Source organism: Lissotriton vulgaris, chromosome 5 (assembly GCF_964263255.1).
Source record: "Lissotriton vulgaris chromosome 5, aLisVul1.2, whole genome shotgun sequence".
NCBI lineage: Eukaryota > Metazoa > Chordata > Amphibia > Caudata > Salamandridae > Lissotriton > Lissotriton vulgaris.
Genome location: NC_141693.1, coordinates 46,462,874 through 46,485,584, shown reverse-complemented (window position 1 = coordinate 46,485,584; position 22,711 = coordinate 46,462,874). Strand labels below are relative to the sequence as shown.

The following is a 22,711-nucleotide window of genomic DNA, read 5'->3' as shown; positions in this document are numbered from 1 at the left end:
ATGTTGCAAGGATCCTGCTTATACACAGAAATGTGCACAGAGACCCAGGACATCAGTGAATTGTGGTGTACCAGAAACTTACCTCAGTACCTAGAGAACCTCAACCAGTAGCATCAGTGTGACATTAGCTCTTCGTCCTATAGCAAAGTAACCAATGATTAGACAACCTAGAACATGCAACTTAGGACCACCTCAGGAATGGTGGGAAGTGAGAACACTCTTTTTTTATACTCTCATACCAGTCCACAACAGGAGTAAATAGGAAACACAACAAGGTTAAAAATATTTATTTTAACGACGTGATCTCATGTGCAGTATCTTAGCCAACATAAGCAGACATATGATTAAAAATAATATGGTCAGCATGGTTACAATTCCATAAAATACAAAAGGAGAAATCATATTACAATGATGGTGAAAACAGGTCCTATAGTGCCTAGTTTTAATACCCTCCCTATATAGGAACTATGTATTATAGACTATAGAAGGTCTCTTAGGCTTGTGTGGGGGACCCCGTTGTCTTTCCGATCAGTAAGAGTAAATTACATCTGGATCAGCATAGGCTCTCTGCATCCCTGGAAACGGAAATCTTCCAAGTGTGTGAAATCATGGCAAGTGTGTGTATAATAAGGACACCAGAATCTTAGTTGACTCGCAGGTGCCAAATGTTTATGTCTAGAAAGCATTACTCGAACATGCAGAAAAACAGCTAACATGTTTTGATAACCTTGAAGGCTTAAGCACTCACTGTGCAGACTAGAGGCACGATGTAAGTCTAGAGATGTCGAAAACAAAACCTTTTCTCATGTGTAGACCTTTGTGAAGGCTAACTTACAAAAACAGCTATGCAGTGTCATGTGCAAAAGAAGAAAAAGGTAAAATGGAGTTAAAACTTCTTATAAGCCATGCGACATAACATGCACGCAAAGCAGGCCTCAGGCCATACTACACCACTAAGAAAGAGAACATTTACTTTAAATTATTTAATATAAACCACTAACCTAAAACATATAATATGAATGTTACTAAAACAGACTAAAAAAGAAATACTAAGATTCAATTTATGGTCAGCGAAAACAGCAAGAAAAAATCTAACATTTTTATTGTGTCATTATTGTCCTAACTTCCTTATTCTTTTTTATATGTTATATTATCTTCGCTTAAGCTGTATATAGCAAAACTGTACCTTAGATTCTAGGTTGGTTCACCCAACATACTTATAATTTAGTTATAAAATAGCATTTTATCTATTTCCTGTCTTGACTAAGAAGCATGTGTGTGATTGGAACATAAACAGTGACCAGCTGTAAGTATTTCCCCTCACTGTTGCCTCTAACTGAGGTTTGGTTTAAAAACCTGCATGACATTTGCCTCTATAGCTATGTCTGGAAGGCTCTCTCTACCTATAATCCGCTATCTGAAATTCTATTGTATACAATTGCCAAATTGTATCTTATACCTTTCATTTTTTAAACAATTACTGGATATTAAGATAGTAAAGGAAGAATCGAACAAGACAAGAATGGCAGGAAATGTGCCAAATCATTTATCATAGAGATAGAATATAGTTAACCTTCATAAACATTCCTGGATAGCATATGGTGCAGACATTACTACTATTCCTAAACAGCTCTATGACGTTTGTTTACATCTTTATTCTACTATCAAAAGAGGTAGCCATAAAAGTACAATTATAATGCATTCAAAAAGACAGGTTAAGCAGGCAGATACAATCACAATTACTAAAAACAGTTCGTTTCTTGTATTATATCAAAACATATTTTCACAGTAAATATGCTTCAAAATAGACATGACATTAATATTGATTAGAGAAAAATCAACAATGGAATCAGTAAAATCAATTCAGGTCTTTCCTACTATATACTGATATTTTTACTCAAATTAATTGATTTCAGAATAAACAGGGCATCACTGTAAAACATCAGGGGGCCAATTAGTGTCACCAAGAATTTCATTGCTACTTTGTGTGACCTAATTTTATGGGTGACAAACAATGGTTTGAGATAAAAGCATCTAAGATTCAGATAAACGTTGCCAACAACATAAAGGGCAATGTGCTCTGTTTACTTTTATTATCGCACGGACAAGGTACCTCATCAGGCAGATTGATCCTCATTTTAGGGAATGATATAAGGTCATGAACAATGCCAAATCTCAATCTTAATGGCACAAAGCGGTGCTGGGCAGAGGTCACAAAGGTCAAATAACTATTGGCACCTGCCTCTAATTTGTACGATATTTACAAGGCAACAGTAAATGTATTCCTCTCAGCTTTAGATCTCTAATCTGACCTACAATGTAAATAGGGGTCTCTGATCTTCTTCTTTGTGTAGGGCAATATTTTGGATGTCTCTGGCCATACTGATGTTTTGTAAAAATTTTCTCGAGAGCAATTGATATATAGTAACCACGGAAAATTTAATACATGTGCAATTTAAGACAATCTAAAATAATTAATTTAATAAATGCAGTTTCTTCCCTTTTCCAAATTGAGTCCCACAAAAGCAGTGGACTAGCCATTAAAAGATTTTCTAAAAGCTGGAGAGCCACCTCGTGATGTGCAATTGTATTTGGTGCAGATGTCAGTAAATATATAACAGATGTTTCAGAAATCAATTTTCTTGCATTTGCGGTGCCTTGCTATTTGCATGGTCCCAAAGCTCTGCCCCATAAAGAGCTATACTTGTCCCCGTTAGCTTTATATATTGCTACCATCTCTTTTGTTGGGCGATTCCCCAGTGTGGAAGAAAATGTAAATAATTCCCTTAGTTGTAATGTAAAATGTAAATTGATACTTGTATAGCGCACTACTCACCCGCAAGGGTCACAAGGCGCTTGTACGAATACCGCTGTGGAACCCATCCTGGCTTTCCCTGTGAGGTGTCCACTCCTGGGCACCCCCTAGGTGGAGGCCAGGCATCCTTAGCGTTGTGGGGGCCGTTATGGAGATTAAGCAAGCTATTGCCCAGAGTTGCAGAGTGGGACTCTATGATTGGAATAGGCCCTGTGGCGAGAATTATCAGGTCCGTGGAAATTTGAGCCCAAGACCCGCCGAGGTGGGGAATTGAACCCTGGTCCCAGGCTAGACCTCTGCATCAGGGTCTGCCGCTCTAACCATTGAGCCACACTTCTCCACCCTGTTGCCCTGTTCATTTTCGCTCTGGTGCTCAGAATATGTTGTGCCCAAGAGCCATTATCCGCAAATAAAATGACAAGATACCAAAAAGGATTTGACAGTATTGACAGGGCTATTTTCAATAAAAAAAGTTTGGGGCATTTAGGTTTGGGCCCACACATCATGATATATGTTTTGGATTTATTTACAACCATTTTTCTTTGTAACATGAAAGCTGACAATGTATCTATCTGTCTCTGAAGGCCTACCGAAGTTCTTGCTAGTAATACAGCGTCGTCCGCATATAGTAAGACGAGTATCGAACGACCTGCCACCCTGGGGGCATCAGCCTATATTGTCTGAAAATGGTTATCTATCCCTTTGATAAATAAGGAAAATAGTAGAGGCGCTAACACGCATCCTTGCCCAATTCCCCGCCCCACTTTGAATTTAGATGAACATTACCCCCTGAGGGCCAAAACTAACTTGGCTAGTTAGATTATCGTGCAAATGAGAAATAAGGCCAACAATCTCCCTTGGGGCTCCCACAAAGATTAGGGTTGGCCACAAAAGTTAAGGGCTTAAAACCAAGTATTCAGATAGCCATTCCTCGAGTCTCAGCAGCAGGACCCAGCTCATCACTTTTAAGGCAGTATCTAAGAGTGAGATTGGGTGATAATTTCTGGGGTCCATTTTATCCCCTTTTTTAAAAATGGGTATGATAATCGATTCTTCCCATGACTTTGGGATTTCATCAATAGTAGCTGAATTAAACACTCTGGTTAGGATGAGTCCCCATAATATAGGTGCTGATTTAAACACGTCGGCTTGGAAACCATCCGGTCCTGGGGCCCACCCCCGACACTCGCCTGGATTGCCTGGAGGACTTCCTGATTAGTTATATTCAGAGGGAGATTTCTACCCTCTCTTATCAACCCTGCATACTCTCTCATTGTCACCCCATTATTATTAAAAAATCAGAAAATTGTTTCACCCAGTTATCTGAAGAAACAAAAGAACAGAGTTCTGGGATGTTATCGATCTTCAGAAAGGGAGCATTTACTGTATCCCAAAAAAGTTTGTTATTCTTGGTTTTTGATGCCTCGGCCTTGAGTATCCTTCTCCGGGCGGATATAGCTATTTTCTACTCCTGCCGTAGGGTTTGGGTGATTAATAGGTCTTGTGGTGATTTAGACCTTGCCGGATTTATATGATTTACTAAATCAAAAACATCATGCCTGTTGCCCCAGAAGACAAAAGATAGTTTTAACAAGTTATGATCACTGACGAAAGAAGGTACAACACTAAGGATGCCGCACATCCAGGTGGCAGGGCCAGATACTAACACATGGTCTCTAATGGAGTATATGTTTCTCCATATGAAAGTTGAGGCTAAATCCCTGTTCGGACCAACCCCACCTAGTAAGTTGAAAATCATATTGGACACTCATCTGACTAAGTGCTTCCCCATAGTCATTATGACAAAAGTGATCAGTTCCCTCTCCCTCATCATATATGTGACCACATGCCTTATTGTTGGATAATCCGCATGCCTGCAAAGTTAAAATCTCCTGCACACAATAAAACATACTCCGTATTAATTGGAGATAAAAAAGCTTCTAAGCCATAGTCAAGAGCTGCTACCACATTAGCTCTTGAAGAATCAAAAATATTATTGTAAATGTTTACAATTATTAGGTCTTTTGCCCCTTTTTGCTTAACCACAACATTTGTGCTGGAGGCCCACGTTTGCAACCTTTTTAACATTGACGGAAATTTATTGGAAATGAGGGTTTGCATGTCTGGAAGGCTCTCTCTATCTATGATCCGATATCTAAAATTCTATTGTGTACAGTTTCCAATTTTTATTTTATCCTACTTTTTATTTTGCAAGCAATTACTGGATTTTAAGATATTAAAGCAAGAATAGAACAAGACAAGAATGGCCGGAAATGTGCAAAGTCATTTATCATAGAGATAGAATATCGTTAACATTCATAAACATCCTTGCATAGGATGTACATATAGTGGAGACATTTATAATATTCATAAACAGCTCTATAACATCACACATTCTTTAAAAGAAATAGCAAAGACTGGAGAAAACCCTATAATAGAATCCTTAGAGTCTTGAAGGACAAAACAATGGAAATAGAAAATTCTGATCAAGCAAAAATCGTCATTGTGTTCTTGACACATATTTAAACAATTTTAAGGCATTGGGCAGCTCCTGATGGGAAACATCCTTTACAATGAAACTTTTACAACGCAGTGCTATTACAACGCAGGTTTTACAATGAAAACCATTACAACGCATTGCACTGGGGGCGCTGTAGGGTATAGAATAGTTTTAATTTACTATCCAACACCTTCCCTACTATCCATGGGGACTGGAGTTGGAATAGTAAATTAAACTATTCACTATCCAGCACCCCAAAGCCAAATGCGTTGTAACAGCATGCGTTGTAAAAACTGCATTGTAACAGCATGCGTGGTAAAAGCATGCGTTGTAACGTCATACATCCGCTCCTGATAGACCTATTAGCTGCCACTGCAGGATGCCTGTAGGTAAATAAAAAGAGTTTTCAAAGTTGGAAAGGGATTGTGAAACAGTAACTTTTTCCTCTTGGGCTGTACGTGGTCAGACAAACACATTCCTTGCACCTTAGAAGAGGGTGGGTTCTACTTGTTTGTTATGATGGGTTTTCAAATACTGCCCATGTTTACAGTCCTACAGATAAAGTTGTACTTTGACGATTCAAACATTAGAGAGCTTGAGCTTCGGCACTGCTGACACATTGTTACTTCTAGATATAGGTTCCTTGTCTCCATACAGCACACACACGAAGCAATGTATGACTCTCTTGTGAATTTTTTATTACTGGGAGTGTCATTGACAACTCTGCAAGGGCCATCAATGCTCAATGTTGGTTATCCTTTCAGTTTGGACATTTAAAGAATCAAATACTTACAACGCTCTCTATGCATCTCTTAATTTATTGGGTTGATATGTTTCATGAAAGCCTCATAACTCATCAATTGCAATGGCCTTGGCTTCCCTGGTGGATAGCTACTGTTTCTAATTGGAAAAACATCCTTATTCTTCAGTGCATCTCCTGACTGATTGTTAAACTGAAGATAGAGTACTCTACAGAGAGGTAATTATTTATTTAACCTGCTCATGAGAATTTTAGGATTGAAATAAATACCTCCAGAAGTTGAAGTTTGTTAAATAAAAATAACTGTCTATAAGACATATGGAGTTGTTACTCTATGTCCTGGGTTATGAGTGGATTTACGTTTTGTGGACTGTGATGTCTGGCATGAAACATTTTCTAAATGCAGCTATTCTCTAAATATGGCTAACTTTGACAGGATGACCCAATGACAGGCAGGCACTAGACCAAGGGTTTCAACCATGGGAATCACTTCTAAGTCAGAGGGTAGGACAAGATTGTCAGGGTGGAGCATTTCCCAGTTTATAATAATTTTTACTGGTTTCCATTATCTCCACACTGTAAATTACAGCTCCCTGTGTTCTAATCGTATGTGCTGTTGGTGACCAGGAAGAAGGTCTTGTACAACAAGCCTGGTAAATGCCAAGTTTACAAGGTTATGGAAATGCCTATTTTAGATATATAGGCAATGCATTTCTAAGACAGATGGGGCTCAGACCAATTCAGATGGCAAATGGAAAATATATTCACAAAGAGGAAGTGTCTTACATAATAAAAAGACAGGGCTGGAAGCTTTCACAAGAAAACTGTAGAACACATAAAGTGAGGTCAATACACCTCAATGTTGTAAAGACTGGAGAGGAAAACAATATAACATTGGTGCCTTTTTCTTTTGGTATGATCTTAAGCAAGAAAACAATAAAAATGTATTTTGTTTTCTTTGAACTCTCAAAAACGAATCTCAAATTTCAGTTCTGATTTCTTAAACTGTTAATATATTTCTAGGCAATATTCCAGAGTCAGAGAATCAAGGAAGAAGTATTTCAAACTTTGAGAACTTTAGACAACAAACCAGTAAAGTTCCTGATTACAATGCCACAAAAACAGTTTCCAGGCTTGAACTGGGATAGAGGATTTACTCTGTACAGTGGCAGCAAAATGCCACTGGAAGAGATCATAATTCATCCAATGCTTCTATATTAAAAGGTAAATTAAAGCACTCACCTTTTTCTTTTTGGAGATTGTCTGTGTACACAAAAACATTCATTATGAACTCACTAGATTTTGTTTTGTATACCATTCATTTATTATTGCTCAATTTAAATACATACCTCTTGCTTTAATTAAATCACCTATCAGATAAATATAGAGAAGTAAAGGTTAATATTGTTTTGAGTACGTGCATTTTATTTCTACATTGCCTGATTTTGAAAGTTACCAGATTAAGGACAACTGACAGAGGGTTGTACTAGCTATCTGGGAATGGTTTTCCAAGTGTTCCAACTACTTTTTGGAAAATGTCTGAAATATCATATATCCATAACATATATTGTTTCGCATAGTCAAAGATAGTTTATGCATTTCAAACTGACCTATCACATTCACATTCATTATACATAAAAAAAACATATCCCTCAATCATTTCGATAATTTTTTTAAAGTATATGACATCAAGTTGCCTAGCACTATTCTGGTTAGGGGTCTTTGACAAGTAATACGTTTATTGCAGATTACAAATGTCTTAAAAAATATTTAATATACAATATGTTGAAATCTTTCAAAACTATTTTGTTTAAAACCAAATAATTATTTGGAAATTAATTCTTTTGATATGTCTGCTCAGAAAGCCTATAATAGATTATGAATTTCATAATGAGCATTTCCTGAGATTTTGAAAATGGAGCAGACGTGTCTAATTGCAGTGAAATCACTTGGTGACAATCTTGGTGTTTTCTACTGCTGTGTCGATTGGGAATTGGCTTTCTGGATGGATGGATGGATAGGTTTTTATATAGTGCAATATCATCACCAGGTCTCAAAGCGCTTTGCATTGGGAACCCATCCTGGTTTTTCCCTGTGAGATAGCCCCTACTGGGCATCTCCAAGGTGAAAGCCAGGCATCCCGCCGCAGGGGGCTGTAGTGGAGATTAAGCAAGCTATTGCCCAGAGTTGCAGAGTGTGAACCTTTGATTCAAGTAGGCACCGAAGCGAGAATTACCGAGTCCGTGGACATTTTGAGCTCAAGACCCTGCCACGTCGGGAATTGAACCCTGGTCCCGGGTCTGATCTCAGCATCCGGGTCTGCCTCCTCTAACCAGTGAGCCACACTTCTCCTTCTTTCTTACTGTGTAGTGCACTTCTGTTTTAGTATAAAGGAGACATAGTCTAGAACATAGCCCCTCTGTAGAGCAAAATATAGTTCCCAACATCATGAAAAGCAAATGATGCAAGACAGGGAGTAACAATCTTCAGACAAGATGTGTAACAGAAGTACTCTACCTTGACTGGATTTGTGCTTGCCCTCACCCTTGTTTTAATGCAATTTCACATACCTTTTTCCTTCTGGAGAGAGTCTGAAATAGCAACGACAAATGTGTTACTTGTGGAGATTCAATACAGACTGTTGCCAAATTTTAAAGGCAACCATTCAAGAGATGTTCCACGTTTGAATATTTTGACAACTGTGCTAGAGTGTAATGCTCTAAATTCAAGCAATTCACACAAATATAATTACAATGTTAAAAATTATGTGGAGGAAAATGTCACAACACAATCATCATTTGACAATTTGAATTAAACAGAAGAATTGAATTTGCATTTGGAACATTACATGAAAAAGAACTGTGAGGCCAACTCTCAGCTGTGTAAAAACTTTGCATTGGTTCATAAAAATTACCTTCATATTAACAGGAAATAAATAATGGAAAAATAATTTTAATGCTCTGCATCACTTTCATGAAGCAAAAACAGTGGTAAAGTGTGAGAAATCTGAGCATTATAAGATGCTATTGAGCTACCTTGAGCAGGAAGGAAATGCTATACTTAAAGTTGGATTGAAATGTAAATCCTGAAATACTTGGCATCCAGTCAGCTAATAAACACAGCAGCATTATGCAATGCCCAAAGGCATAATCCAGATTAGGGTTTCAAATTATACAATCCTAGAGGTGTGTGGGTGCTAAATCATTACAAATGTCACTCAGTCTCCGGAGATGCAGCATTCTCCATGGCCTCTCCTCTGCCATAGAGTCACATCCTTCTCATGTCTCACCTCCAGGTGCAAGAACTCAGTCAAAGTGCCAGCATGAATTAGAAATCACTTTGGACTGCAATTTATATTGGCAATCAATCCCAAAAGGAAAATGGTACATTCAGCAAGATAATGTGTTAATTATTGACATTCCAGGATAATACCACATTTCATAATTTATGCCATTTACAGAACAATCCCCACAAACTTTCCCGCCCTCCTCCCTCTCCACCCCTGTCAGTGCGCCCTCCGTCTCCTCCTAGTAAGCCTATTAAAAGTGGAAATTCTCCCTCCAGTATTGCTGCCAGATACAATCAAACGCGGTGGGGAGACCAACACCCCAGTTCCAATGCCGTGTGTGCGTTAGTCATGTGTGTACTTGGAAGTAGGTTACCCTCTAGAGTGTCAATCCTGCACTGCCGCCCCTTCCTCTTCCTCACTTGATCTACCCTCAGGTCGTTGGAGCGCCATCACCAGGGCCTCCCATGCTCTGGACACCTCCAAGGCTTTGTCGTTGTCTAAGCGCCTAGCCTGTTGCATTCTAAGTGTACACTCAGCTCTCGCCCAGCGCTGAAGAGTGTCCCTCCATCGCAAGTAGCTGGGGCCCTGGCTGGACTTCCAGTGCATGGTTAACTCTCTTTTGGCTAAAATCAGGCCCAAATCATAGAACTTGCTAGTGTCCCGTGTTCGGGGGGTGTGAGGCAACCACAGCAACAAGCAGGTGCCCATATCCACCGCTATCTGCCAGTCCGTGACAGCATTCAGGCAAGCCAGCACCGCTCCCCAGTAACCAGTCAAACCACCACAGGACCAAAACATATGTGCGAAGTCAGCCCTGGTCATCCCACATCGCGGACAGAGCGATGATGCGCCCACAAAATATTGAGAAATCTTAACGGGCGTCAGGTACGCACGGTGCAGTGTAAAGAACTGGACCAACTGGATCCTGGCATTTCTAGTGCCCTTCCAGGTGCGGCGCACTAACTGTGGCCACGTTGTCCCAGGGATCGGTCGCCCTACATCACGTTCCCATTTGGCTCGTAAGCCATCCATGGGCAGTAGGGTTTCAGTCGATAGCCTCCGATAGAGGCAAGTGACGGCCTTGAACGTACCGGCCGCCATGACCACATACTGACAGCCCGCAGATGTTGGCGGCTCGGTGAGCCCCCCCCTTTAGTGTTTCTGAATACTGGCCACCAGAGCGGCGTGTAGCAAGTAGTCTCCTCTCGGGAGGTCATAAGAGTCTTGCAACTCTTGGAATGTGAGCAGCGCACCGTCTTTGTAGAGATCTCCAATCATATGCAGACCCAGTTCCTCCGTGGCTGCCAGTGCCGACCAGTCACCCCCATGCGGGAGGGCCGTGCACATCCCCAACTGAATTTCAGGGGCCTATGGGCGGGCGGTACCCGAGCGCCTGTGGCAACGAAGCCAACAGCTACGGAGGGTACGCTCCTCAAGTGTGAGCTGAGTCAGTTCCAGCTTTTGGCTCAGTATTATAAAAGAGATGATGTGCCTGGGAAACAGTCTGCACTGCATCCCCTCCAGTCCCCGGAATTCCCGAGCCACTGCCTGGGTAAGCCACTGTAGTTGCGCCGCTAGGTAATACGATTCGAAATCTGGGACCGCAAGCCCCCCATCCGCCCTAGGGCGCATCAAAGTGGCCAGCGCAACGCGTCGCCTACCCGATCCCCAGACGAACCCGGAGGTTAAAGAACGGAGTCTGCGAAAAACCATCGCAGGAACCCAGAGTGGCAGGGTGCGGAACAGATACAATAATCGGGGGAGCGCCACCATTTTCAGTAACGCCACCCGCCCTGCGACCGACAAGGGCAGCGTCCGCCAGAATCCCATGGAGCCCTGCAGATTCCTGATCGCTCTATTAACGTTACCCTCTAAGAGAGCCAGTGAGGAGTGATAGATATGCGTGCCCAGGTAGGGGAGGCAACGGTATTCCCAGCGAAGGTCCCCCTCCGGCTGGGATTCGTCCTCCTTCGGTGTTATCGGGAAAAGGCAAGACTTTCCCCAGTTGACTCGCAGTCCCGAGAGGTGGCCAAAGTCAAGGAGCAAGCGCCTGGCACCACGAAGTGAACTGCCGGTATTCGCCAAAAACATCAACAGGTCGTCCGCAAAGAGAGAAATGTAATAGGACTCACCTCTCAGCGATAGACCTTCATAAGCCTGGCGTGAGCCGCAAGTGGCTCAATGGCCAGCGCAAATAATAGAGGGGACAAGGAGCATCCCTGTCGCACCGCACGACCAACCCGGTACGCAGCTGTGTAGCTGCAGTATAAAGCAAGGCAGTCCACTTCACAAACCGCTCACCTAGTCCAAACGTCTCCAGACAAAGGAGCAGGTATGGCCACTCTACGCTGTCAAAGGCCTTCTCGATGTCAATCGAAAGTACAGCGGCCTCCGGGAGGCCTCCAACATCGCCCCCCATGACCCGAAGCAGCCGACGCACACAGGTGGCAGTGGTGCGTTGGGGAATGAAGCCCGCTTGATCGGGGTGTACCAAAGCTCGCATATGAGCAAGAAGCCGCGTCGCGAGGACCTTACTCAGGATCTTGTAGTCAGTCGTGAGCATGGAAAGCGGGCGATAGGCCGAGCGGGAGCTGGCGTCGCCCCCACGCTTCAGTAAGGGTATCACTAAAGCCTCACGAGCAGTCGCAGGTAAAGCCCCGTTATCCCAGGCCTCCCGGTAAACAGCCTGCAACCGCGGGATCAACACATCTGCATAAGTTGCGTAAAACTCAATTGGCAGACCATCCGCGCCAGGAGTTTTGCGGCGAGCCATGTGTTTAATAGCTGCGCGTAGCTCCCCGACAGAGATATCCCCGCCTAATTGGTCCACATGGTCCGGATCGAGCTGGGGAAGCCGTGCCGCAAGCAAGAAGTCATCTAGCTCCGCCGGTGTACTCGGCATTGTGCTCCTATAGAGGTGCTTATAGTATGTGAAGAACTGGGCGTTGATCTCTGACTGAGTGTAGACCAGGCGCCCCTCCGGAGTAGGCAAAGCCACGATTGGAGTATTACGAGTCCCAGAATTGGCTAGCCAGGCCAGTAGGGAGCCCACCTTGTCGTGCTCAGCATGAGCCCTAACAAGAAACTCCTTGTAATCAAAGCAGCAGAGCTTCTCTGTCTGTGACGCAACTTCCTCACGCGCGGCCGAAACGGCCTTGTGAGCCTCAGGGTTCACATGACTAGTTCGCTCCTAAGCGCGCAAGCGATCCTCACTTAGCGCAAGATCCTGCAGGAGGGTCTTGCGGGCCCCCACGGTAGCAGAGATACAAACTCCCCTAATTACCGCCTTAAAGGCGTCCCACTCCAGAGCCCTGCTCGACACCGTACTCTCATTTGCAGTGAAGTAGTTTTCCACCCCAGTTCGCACATCAGCCTTAAAAGCCGCATCCTCCAGCGCCAGCAGGTTCAGCCGCCACATGGGGATAGCTTGGCGCTGTCGAGTCCACTGGACCACCACCAAACAAGGGTTATGGTCAGATATTGTTTTAGCCAAGTACTCGCTGTGGCGGACCAAACACTGAGCGTCCGGCGAGCAGAGAATGCTGTCAAGTCGAACATGCAGAGCATGCGGGGGGAAGTAAAAGGAAAAATCCCTCTCAACAGGGTGTTGTGTGCGCCATGCATCGACCAGGCCCCATCTGCCCTGCCACTCTCGCCTGCTCTTCGCCAGCCTATGAGCCACCGACTGCGCTAATGGTGGGTGTGATCTGTCTAATTCCACATCTAACACTGAATTAAAATCCCCCCCAAGCAAGACCGTGTTAGCTAAAACTGCCGCCAGTTTCCCCGATAAGCGCGTGAAAAAGGCTGGCTGCTCTACATTCAGGACGTAAACACTGCAAAGTGTCAAATCCCTCCCATCCAGTCGGCCCTGCACAGCCACAAATCTCCCCTTGGGATCTACCACTGTCACCAAGGGTTGGAATGGAACCCCTGCTCTCACCCAGATTAAAACCCCCCGTGCAAAGGCCGAGTACGTGGTATAAAACAGCTGGCCCCGCCACCAATGCTGCAAAGCCCGCCCCTCCGTCTGGTCAACATGCGTTTTCTGCAGGAAAGCTACTTGGATCCCCCTGCGAACAAGAAAGGCATGCACTTTATGACGTTTCAGCATGGAGTTCAGTCCCCGTATATTCCAAGTTACACATTTCAGCTCAGGTAGTGTCCCCATTCAAAAAAGCAAATACAGTTCTAGTTAGTGAAAAAACTCCAGGCGCACTGACAGAACCCAAAACCTGAGTCCCGAAACCACCCAACAAACCCTCAACCCACCCACCCCCAGAATAGGCACTAAACCGCAGAAACCCATCCAAATGCAGAATTCCCAATGAAAAGAGCCTCTGGTAACTACCAGAGTCTCACAATAAGTGTGAGATCGTGGGGGGTCGGCACCACATCCCACGGACAGCGAGCCCACACATACCGTTAGCCCGCCTCCCCCATCACTCCCCAGGTGTCCCACATCCCCACTGTGTCAGTGGCAGGAGCCACGGAGTGTACAAGGTATCAGCCCAAGAACCCTCAGCCAGCCCGGAGTAGACATTCCCATTCCCGCCTTATAGCATGAAGCATATCAGCATATACAATACCACAGCAGGGGGGGTACATGAGTCATTCGTCAAGCAAGCCATCTGCAGTCCCAGGAGTGACATGAGGCGGCGCAGGTCCACCATCGCCCGATCCCTCCGATGCCCCATCCTCAGAGCCCCTGCGGGAGCCCGACTCCACCGGCGACATCGACTCCGCCGTTCTGGAAATGGTAGAGACCGCCCTGAGGGCCTCCTTGCGTTCCAGTTCAGTTTGTGACACAGAGGGGGTCCGAGTAGCCGTCGGCCGCCTCCTGGTTCTTCTGCTCCGTCGAGGTTTCGGCGCGGCGTCCCGTGTCACTCCAGGTGTCAGATGAGCGTCCGCACCGGCCCTGTACAGTTCCAGCCAGTCCCACACCTCTTCAGGGGAATTGTAGAAGGAGGAGTTGCCCTCCATCATGATCCGCAGACGGGCTGGGAACAAAAGAGAGTAACGGAGACCTTCCTCACAGAGAGCCTTCTTGACCGCCAGGAAGGTGGAGCGCAGCCTCTGAACCTCAAGGGAATAATCCGGGTAAATGGAAACATGGGCATTGTCCACTTGGTAGGGCCCCAGTGCCCGCGCTCTCTGCAAAATAATGTCAGGGTCCCTGAAGTGCAAGAGACGCGCCACCACCGGCCGAGGAGGCAGACCAACAGCAGGAGGATGGGCCGGCTCGCGGTGAGCTCGCTCCAACGTGTAAAATGGCGTCAGGCCCTCCGGGACAACCACGTCTCGGAGCCAGGTTTCAAGGTAGCCCAGCATATCAGTACCTTAAATTTTTTTCGGCATGCCCACCACGCGTATATTGTTGCGGCGATTGCTTCCCTCCACATCCTCTGCCCTCTTTTCAAGCAAATGTACCCGCTGCTGCAGATCACTCAGGGAGGCCTCAGACGCCTTGTGAGAGGGCTCCAGCGTGTCTAACCGAGCCTCAGTTTGTTTGACCCGGTCTGCTAGTTTGCCGTGATCCGCCCGCTGGAGCCCCAAGTTCATGGACACCTGAGTGATGTCGTGGTGCAAGGCCTCGTTCGTGTCGGTGATGGCTTGCAGGATCTGATCCAGTTGACTCTGGGGAAGGCCCGCCGCCGATTCACCGGACGGGGCAGGGTCCCAACCGCTTGACGAGTCCTCTGCAGGGCCAGGTTCAGGGGTTTCCCCATGGTGGCAGCAGCCTCCCAGCGCTCGGTCAGCAGGCATGGGGCACTCCCCGAGGCAGATCCACCAGGAGCCCCCACCGAGCCGGCGGGCAAGAGCTCAGTCCCACGAACCAAGGTCCGCTTCCTGGGTGGTGCACGTGTCAGCGCCGCCGCGGACCTGCAGGTCAATGATCCCGCTCTCACAGCCAACCAGGTGTGCCGCGCAGCCCAGGCAGACGCCGCAAGAGAGTTCCAATGTCGAGCTGCTCCCGGCACAGAAGCGGGGGCGACCGGGTGTGTGGCGGCAGGCCCCAGTCAGTAGGCGCCAGTGTACTCACTCCGCAATAATCGGCCGCTCCCAGGACCAGGCCCCGCCAGGCCCCTGGGCACCCCACCGGAGCTCCAACATCTCCCGCCAGCAACAGTTGGCGAGTCCACACCGCAGCCCCCAAGCCGGAGAGGAGCGCGGTTCCACAGGTCGCGGCAGATGGTCCACGTCACCACAGGAGCCCGCAGCACCGTCCCTCCAGGTCCTCCGCGGCCGCCAGGGCTCACCAGCGCCTCAGTCCAGCCAGGCAATCCAGTCAAATCACCCCCACAGAGTCACGGTAGAGCCAGGCAGGTTCGAGGGTGCAAGCAACCTCCAGGGCCCGGATGGAGGCCTGCCGAGGATCACAAGCGGCAAAGCGCCGAGCGCACAGCTCTACCACGGTGGCGTCTGTCGGGTCTCAGCCGCAACGGGAGGTGCGAGGCCCCCTCCTTGGAATGCACTCCCCACCGGGCACTACATAGGTCCGCCACTGGATCGGCCCGCCGCCTAATGCCGCTGGTGGGCTGCGAAGTCTGGGCTCTGACCCCCACTGCAACCGGAGACCGGCCGGCCCTCACTGCCAGGCGGCCAGCCAACTAATCGAGGCCAGGGATCAGGCCGGGCACACAGGCCGCAGAAAGATGGCCGGCGCCACCCACGGGAGTCCGTTCGCGGCACGCTGTGTCACTGCCTCCGAGCTGGCCCAGCTGCTCCGGGCCGATCCTAGACATCCACGGCTGGGTAAGTGAACAGTCTCAGGTCGTTAGGGACACCAGGATAAGGAGTAACAGGATAAAGGGGGGAAGGCGGGCACAGAGCGTAGGGCTCACACGTCCATTCTCATTGGTGGCCAAGCCACGCCCCCCGGAAATGCTATTATTAAAGTTGGATTGAAATGTAAATCCTGAAATACTTGGCATCAAGTCAGCTAATAAACACAGCAGAATTATGCAATGCCCAAAGGCATAATCCAGATTAGGGTTTCAAATTATACAATCCTAGAGGTGTGTGGGTGCTAAATCATTACAAATGTCACTCAGTCTCCGGAGATGCAGCATTCTCCATGGCCTCTCCTCTGCCATAGAGTCACATCCTTCTCATGTCTCACCTCCAGGTGCCAGAACTCAGTCAAAGTGCCAGCATGAATTAGAAATCACTTTGGACTGCAATTTATATTTGAAACACTGAGCAATTCTTCATAATAAGTACCTACTGGGAATATTAAAGCCCACAAGAAGAGGTCAAGGACACAGTGGATCTCTAACACCTGATTCATATATGAATATCACATTTAAAGCCACTAAGAATAGGAAATATAATTCAAAATATTTATAATAAACTTCTAACCTAAACCATAAAATATGAATAGTACTAAAACAGAATATAAAAATAAATACAAAGATGCAATTTTTGCACATCGAAAACAGCAAGAAAAATTCTAACATTTTTATTGTGTCTTCACTATCCTAACTGCCTAATGCTTTATTTATACTATCTTTGCTTAAGCATTAAATAGTAAATTGAGTCTGAGATTCTAGGCTGATTCACCCAACATCCTTAAGATTTATTTATAAAATAACAAGTTAGCTATTTCCTGTCATGAAAAAGAAGCATGTAGGTTAAAGGAACATAAACACTGACCAGCTGTAAGGTATTTCCCCCCTCTGTCACGTCCAACTGAGGATTGGGCTACACACGGGATTAACATTTGCCTCTATAGCTATGTCTGGAAGACTCTCTCTTTCTACGATATGATATCTGATATTCTATTGTACACAACTTGCATTTTTTATCTTATCCTACTTTTTATTTTGTAAGCAATTACAGGATTTTAAGATTTGAAAGCAAGAATTGAACACGACAAGAATGGCAGGACATGTGCCAACTCATTTATCATAGAGAAAGAATATAGTTAACATTCATAGACATTCCTGGTTAGCAGGTACCTATGGTGCTGACATTTCTAGAATTCCTAAACAGCTTCATAATATCACACATTCTATAAAGGAAATACTAAAGATTGAAAAATGCCCAAAAGTTGAATTCCTAGAGTCTGAAAGGACAACATGATTTAAAATAGAAATGTCTGAACGTGAATAGTCATAGTGTTCCTGACACATCCTCTAACACCTTTAAGCCACTGGGCTGTTCCTGACGGACCTATTAGCTATCACTGCAGGAAGCCTGTAGGTAAATAAAAAGAGTTTTCAAAGTTGGAAAGGGATTCTGGAGCAGTAACGTTTATGTCTCGGGCTGTGCTTGGCCAGACAAACTCATTCCTTGCACCTTAGAAGAGAGTTGGTTCTACGTGTTTGTCATGATGGGTTCTCACACTGTGCATGTTTACAGTCCTATAGGTAAAGTTGTACTTTGATGATTTGAACATTACAGAGCTTGAACTTTGGCACTGCAGAGACATTGTTACTTCTAGATATAGGTACCTTATCTCCATACAGCAGACACAGAAAGCAATGTACGACTATCCTTGTGTATTTTTAATTACAGTGAGTGTCATGGACAACTCTGCAATGGCCATCAATGCTCAATGTTGGTTAATATATTTTCGGTGTGGGCATTTAAAGAATTAAATACTCACAACACTCTCTATGCATCTCTTAATTTATTGGGTTGATATGTGACATAAAAGCCTGATAACTCATCAATTGATATGGCCTTGGCTTCCCTGGTGGATTGCTACTGTTCCTAATTGGAAAAACATCCTAATTCTTCAGTGCATCTCCTGAGTGATTGTTAAACTGAAGATAGAGTACTCTACAGAGAGGTAATTAATTTATTGAACCTGCTCATGAGAATTTTATGATTTAAATAAATACCTCCAGAAGGTGAAGTTTGTTAAATAAAAATAACAGTCTATATGACATATGGAGTTGTTACTCTGTGTACTGAGCTATGAGTGGATTTACGTTTTGTGGACTGTGATGTCTCGCATGAACCTTCTGAGAAGAAACATTTTCTAAATACAGCTACTCTCTAAATATGGCTAACTATGACAGGATGGCCCAATGACAGGCATGCACTAGACCAAGGTTCTCAACTATGGGAATCACTTCTAAGTCAGAGGGTAGGACAATATTGACAGGATGGAGCATTTGCCAGTTTATAATAATTTTTAATAGTTTCCATTATCTCCACACTGTAAATTACAGCTCCTTGTGTTCTCCTCGTATATGCTGTAGGTGACCAGGAAGAAGGTCTTGTACAACAAGCCTGATAAATTCCAAGTTTACTAGGTTATGGAAATGTTTATTTTAGATATATAGGCAATGCATTTCTAAGACAGACAGGGCTCATACCAATTCAGATTGCAAATGGAAAATATATTCACAAAGAGGAAGTGTCTTACGTAATCAAAAGACAGGATTGGAAGCTTTCACAAGAAAACTGTAGAACACATAAAGTGAGGTCAATACATCTCAATTTTGTAAAGACTGGAGAGGAAAACCATATAACATTGGTTTGCTTTTCTTTTGGTATGATCTTTAGCAAGAAAACAATAACAATGTATTTTGTATTCTTTGAACTCTCAAAAACGAATCTCAAATTTCAGTTCTGATTTCTTAAACTGTTAATATATTTCTAGGCAATATTCCAGAGTCAGAGAATCAAGGAAGAAGTATTTCAAACTTTGAGAACTTTAGACAACAAACCAATAAAGTTCCTGATTACAATGCCACAAAAACAGTTTCCAGGCATGAACTGGGATAGAGGATTTACTCTGTACAGTGGCAGCAAAATGCCACTGGAAGAGATCATAATTCACCCATTGCTTCTATATTAAAAGGTAAATTATAGCACACACCTTTTTCTTTTTGGAGATTGTCTGTGTACACAAAAACATTCATTATGAACTCACTAGTTTTTGTTTTGTATAAAATTCATTTATTATTGCTCAATTTAAATACATACCTCTTGCTTTAATTAAATCACCTATCAGATAAATATAGAAAAGTAAAGCTTAATATTGTTTTGAGTACGTGCATTTTATTTCTACATTGCCTGATGGTGAAAGTTACCAGACTAAGGACAACAGGCAGAGGGTAGTATTATCTATCTGGAATGTGTTTCCAAGTGTTCCAACTACTTTTTGGAAAATGTCTGACATATCATATATCCATAACATATATTGTTTCGAATAGTGAAAGATAGTTTATGCATTTCAAACTGACCTATCACATTCACATTCATTATACATAAAAAAATATCCCTCAATCATTTCGATAATTTTTTTAAAGTATATGACATCAAGTTGCCTAGCACTGTTCTGGTTAGGGGTCTTTAAAAAGTAATACGTTTATTGTAGATTACAAATGTCTTAAAAATATCTAATATACAATATGTTGAAATCTTTCAAACCTCAAAACTATTTTGTTTAAAACCAAAGAATTATTTGGAAATTAATTCTTTTGATATGTCTGCTCAGATAGCCTATAATAGATTATGAATTTCATAATGAGCATTTCTGAGAGTTTTAAAAATGGAGTAGACGTGTCTAATTGCAGTGAAATTACTTGGTGACAATCTTGGTGTTTTCTACTGCTGTGTGGATTGGGAATTGGCTTTCTTACTGTGTAGTGCACTTCTGTTTTAGTATAAAGGAGACATAGTCTAGAACATAGCCTCTCTGTAGAGCAAAATATAGTTCCCAACATCATGAAAAGCAAATGATGCAAGACAGGGAGTAACAATCTTCAGACAAGATGTGTAACAGAAGTACTCTACCTTGACTGGATTTGTGCTTGCCCTTACCCTTGTTTTAATGCGATTTCACTTACCTTTTTCCTTCTGGAGAGTGTCTGAAATAGCAACGACAAATGTGTTACTTTTGGAGATTCAATACAGACTGTTGCCAAATTTTAAAGGCAACCATTAAAGAGATGTTCCACGTTTGAATATTTTGACAACTGTGCTAGAGTGTAATGCTCTAAATTCAAGCAATTCACACAAATATAATTACAATGTTAAAAATTATGAGGATTAAAATGTCACAACACAATCATCATTTGACAATTTGAATTAAACAGAAGAATTGAATCTGCATTTGGAACATTACATTAAAAATAAACTGTGTGACCAACTCTCAGCTGTGTAAAAACTTTGCATTGGTTCATAAAAATTACGTTCATATTAACAGGAAATAAATAATGGAAAAATAATTTTAATGCTTTGCATCACTTTCATGAAGCAAAAACAGTGGTAAAGTGTGATAAATCCGAGCATTATAAGATGCTATTGAGCTAACTTGAGCAGGAAGGAAATGCTATACTTAAAGTTGGATTGAAATGTAAATCCTGAAATACTTGGCATCCAGTCAGCTAATAAACACAGCAGAATTATGCAATGCCCAAAGGCATAATCCAGATTAGGGTTTCAAATTATACAATCCTTGAGGTGTGTGGGTGCTAAATCATTACAAATGTCACTCAGTCTCCGGAGATGCAGCATTCTCCATGGCCTCTCCTCTGCCATAGAGTCACATCCTTCTCATGTGTTACCTCCAGGTGCAAGAACTCAGTCAAAGTGCCAGCATGAATTAGAAATCACTTTGGACTGCAATTTATATTTGAAACACTGAGCAATTCTTCATAATAAGTACCCACTGGGAATAATAAAGCCCACAAGAAGAGGTCAAGGACACAGTGGATCTCTAACACCTGATTCATATATGAATATCACATTTAAAGCCACTAAGAATAGGAAATATAATTCAAAATATTTATAATAAACTTCTATTCTAAACCATAAAATATGAATAGTACTAAAACAGAATATAAAAATAAATACAAAAATGCAATTTTTGCACATCGAAAACAGCAAGAAAAATTCTAACATTTTTATTGTGTCTTCACTATCCTAACTGCCTTATGCTTTATTTATACTATCTTTGCTTAAGCATTAAATAGTAAATTGAGTCTGATATTCTAGGCTGATTCACCCAACATCCTTAAGATTTATTTATAAAATAACAAGTTAGCTATTTCCTGTCATGAAAAAGAAGCATGTAGGTTAAAGGAACATAAACACTGACCAGCTGAAAGGTATTTCCCCCCTCTGTCGCGTCCAACTGAGGATTGGGCTACACACGGGATTAACATTTGCTTCTATAGCTATGTCTGGAAGGCTCTCTCTTTCTATGATATGATATCTGATATTGTATTGTACACTACTTGATTTTTTATCTTATCCTACTTTTTATTTTGTAAGCAATTACAGGATTTTAAGATTTGAAAGCAAGAATTGAACACGACAAGAATGGCAGGACATGTGCCAACTCATTTATCATAGAGATAGAATATAGTTAACATTCATAGACATTCCTGGATAGCAGTTACCTATGGTGCTGACATTTCTAGAATTCCTAAACAGCTTCATAACATCACACATTCTATAAAGGAAATACTAAAGATTGAAAAATGCACACAAGTTGAATTCCTAGAGTCTGAAAGGACAACATGATTTAAAATAGAAATGTCTGAACGTGAATAGTCAGAGTGTTCCTGACACATCCTCTAACACCTTTAAGCCACTGGGCTGATCCTGACGGATCTATTAGCTATCACTGCAGGAAGCCTGTAGGTGAATAAAAAGAGTTTTCAAAGTTGGAAAAGGATTCTGGAGCAGTAACGTTTACCTCTCGGGCTGTGCTTGGCCAGACAAACTCATTCCTTGCACCTTAGAAGAGAGTTGCTTCTACTTGTTTGTCATGATGGGTTCTCACACTGTGCATGTTTACAGTCCTATAGGTAAAGTTGTAGATTGATGATTTGAACATTACAGAGCTTGAGATTTGGCACTGCAGACACATTGTTACTTCTAGATATAGGTACCTTATCTCCACACAGCAGACACAGAAAGCAATGTACGACTATCCTTGTGTATTTTTAATTACTGTGAGTGTCATTGACAACTCTGCAATGGCCATCAATGCTCAATGTTGGTTATTATCTTTTCGGTGTGGGCATTTAAAGAATTAAATACTTACAACACTCTCTATGCATCTCTTAATTTATTGGGTTGATATGTGGCATAAAAGCCTCATAACTCATCAATTGAAATGGCCTTGGCTTCCCTGGTGGATGGCTACTGTTCCTAATTGGAAAAACATCCTAATTCTTCAGTGCATCTCCTGAGTGATTGTTAAAATGAAGATAGAGTACTCTACAGAGAGGTAATTAATTTATTGAACCTGCTCATGAGAATTTTATGATTTAAATAAATACCTCCAGAAGGTGAAGTTTGTTAAATAAAAAAACCTGTCTATAAGATATATGGAGTTGTTACTCTATGTACTGAGCTATGAGTGGATTTACGTTT

The 22,711-nt window shown here is 43.0% G+C and overlaps 1 protein-coding gene across 1 annotated transcript in view; it reads right to left on the bottom strand.

The window, feature by feature from the left end:
* Positions 1 to 22,711, bottom strand: part of LOC147710102 (uncharacterized) — a 671,165-nt gene that overhangs the window by 309,368 nt on the left and 339,086 nt on the right. The window contains exons 22-25 of the mRNA XM_086919316.1: positions 14,289 to 14,364; positions 12,648 to 12,906; positions 11,666 to 12,554; positions 7,318 to 7,338 (exon numbers count right to left, since the gene is read on the bottom strand). Of these exons, the coding sequence (XP_086775442.1) occupies positions 7,318 to 7,338; positions 11,666 to 12,554; positions 12,648 to 12,906; positions 14,289 to 14,364 (1,245 nt within the window). The remainder of the gene's footprint in view (positions 1 to 7,317; positions 7,339 to 11,665; positions 12,555 to 12,647; positions 12,907 to 14,288; positions 14,365 to 22,711) is intronic.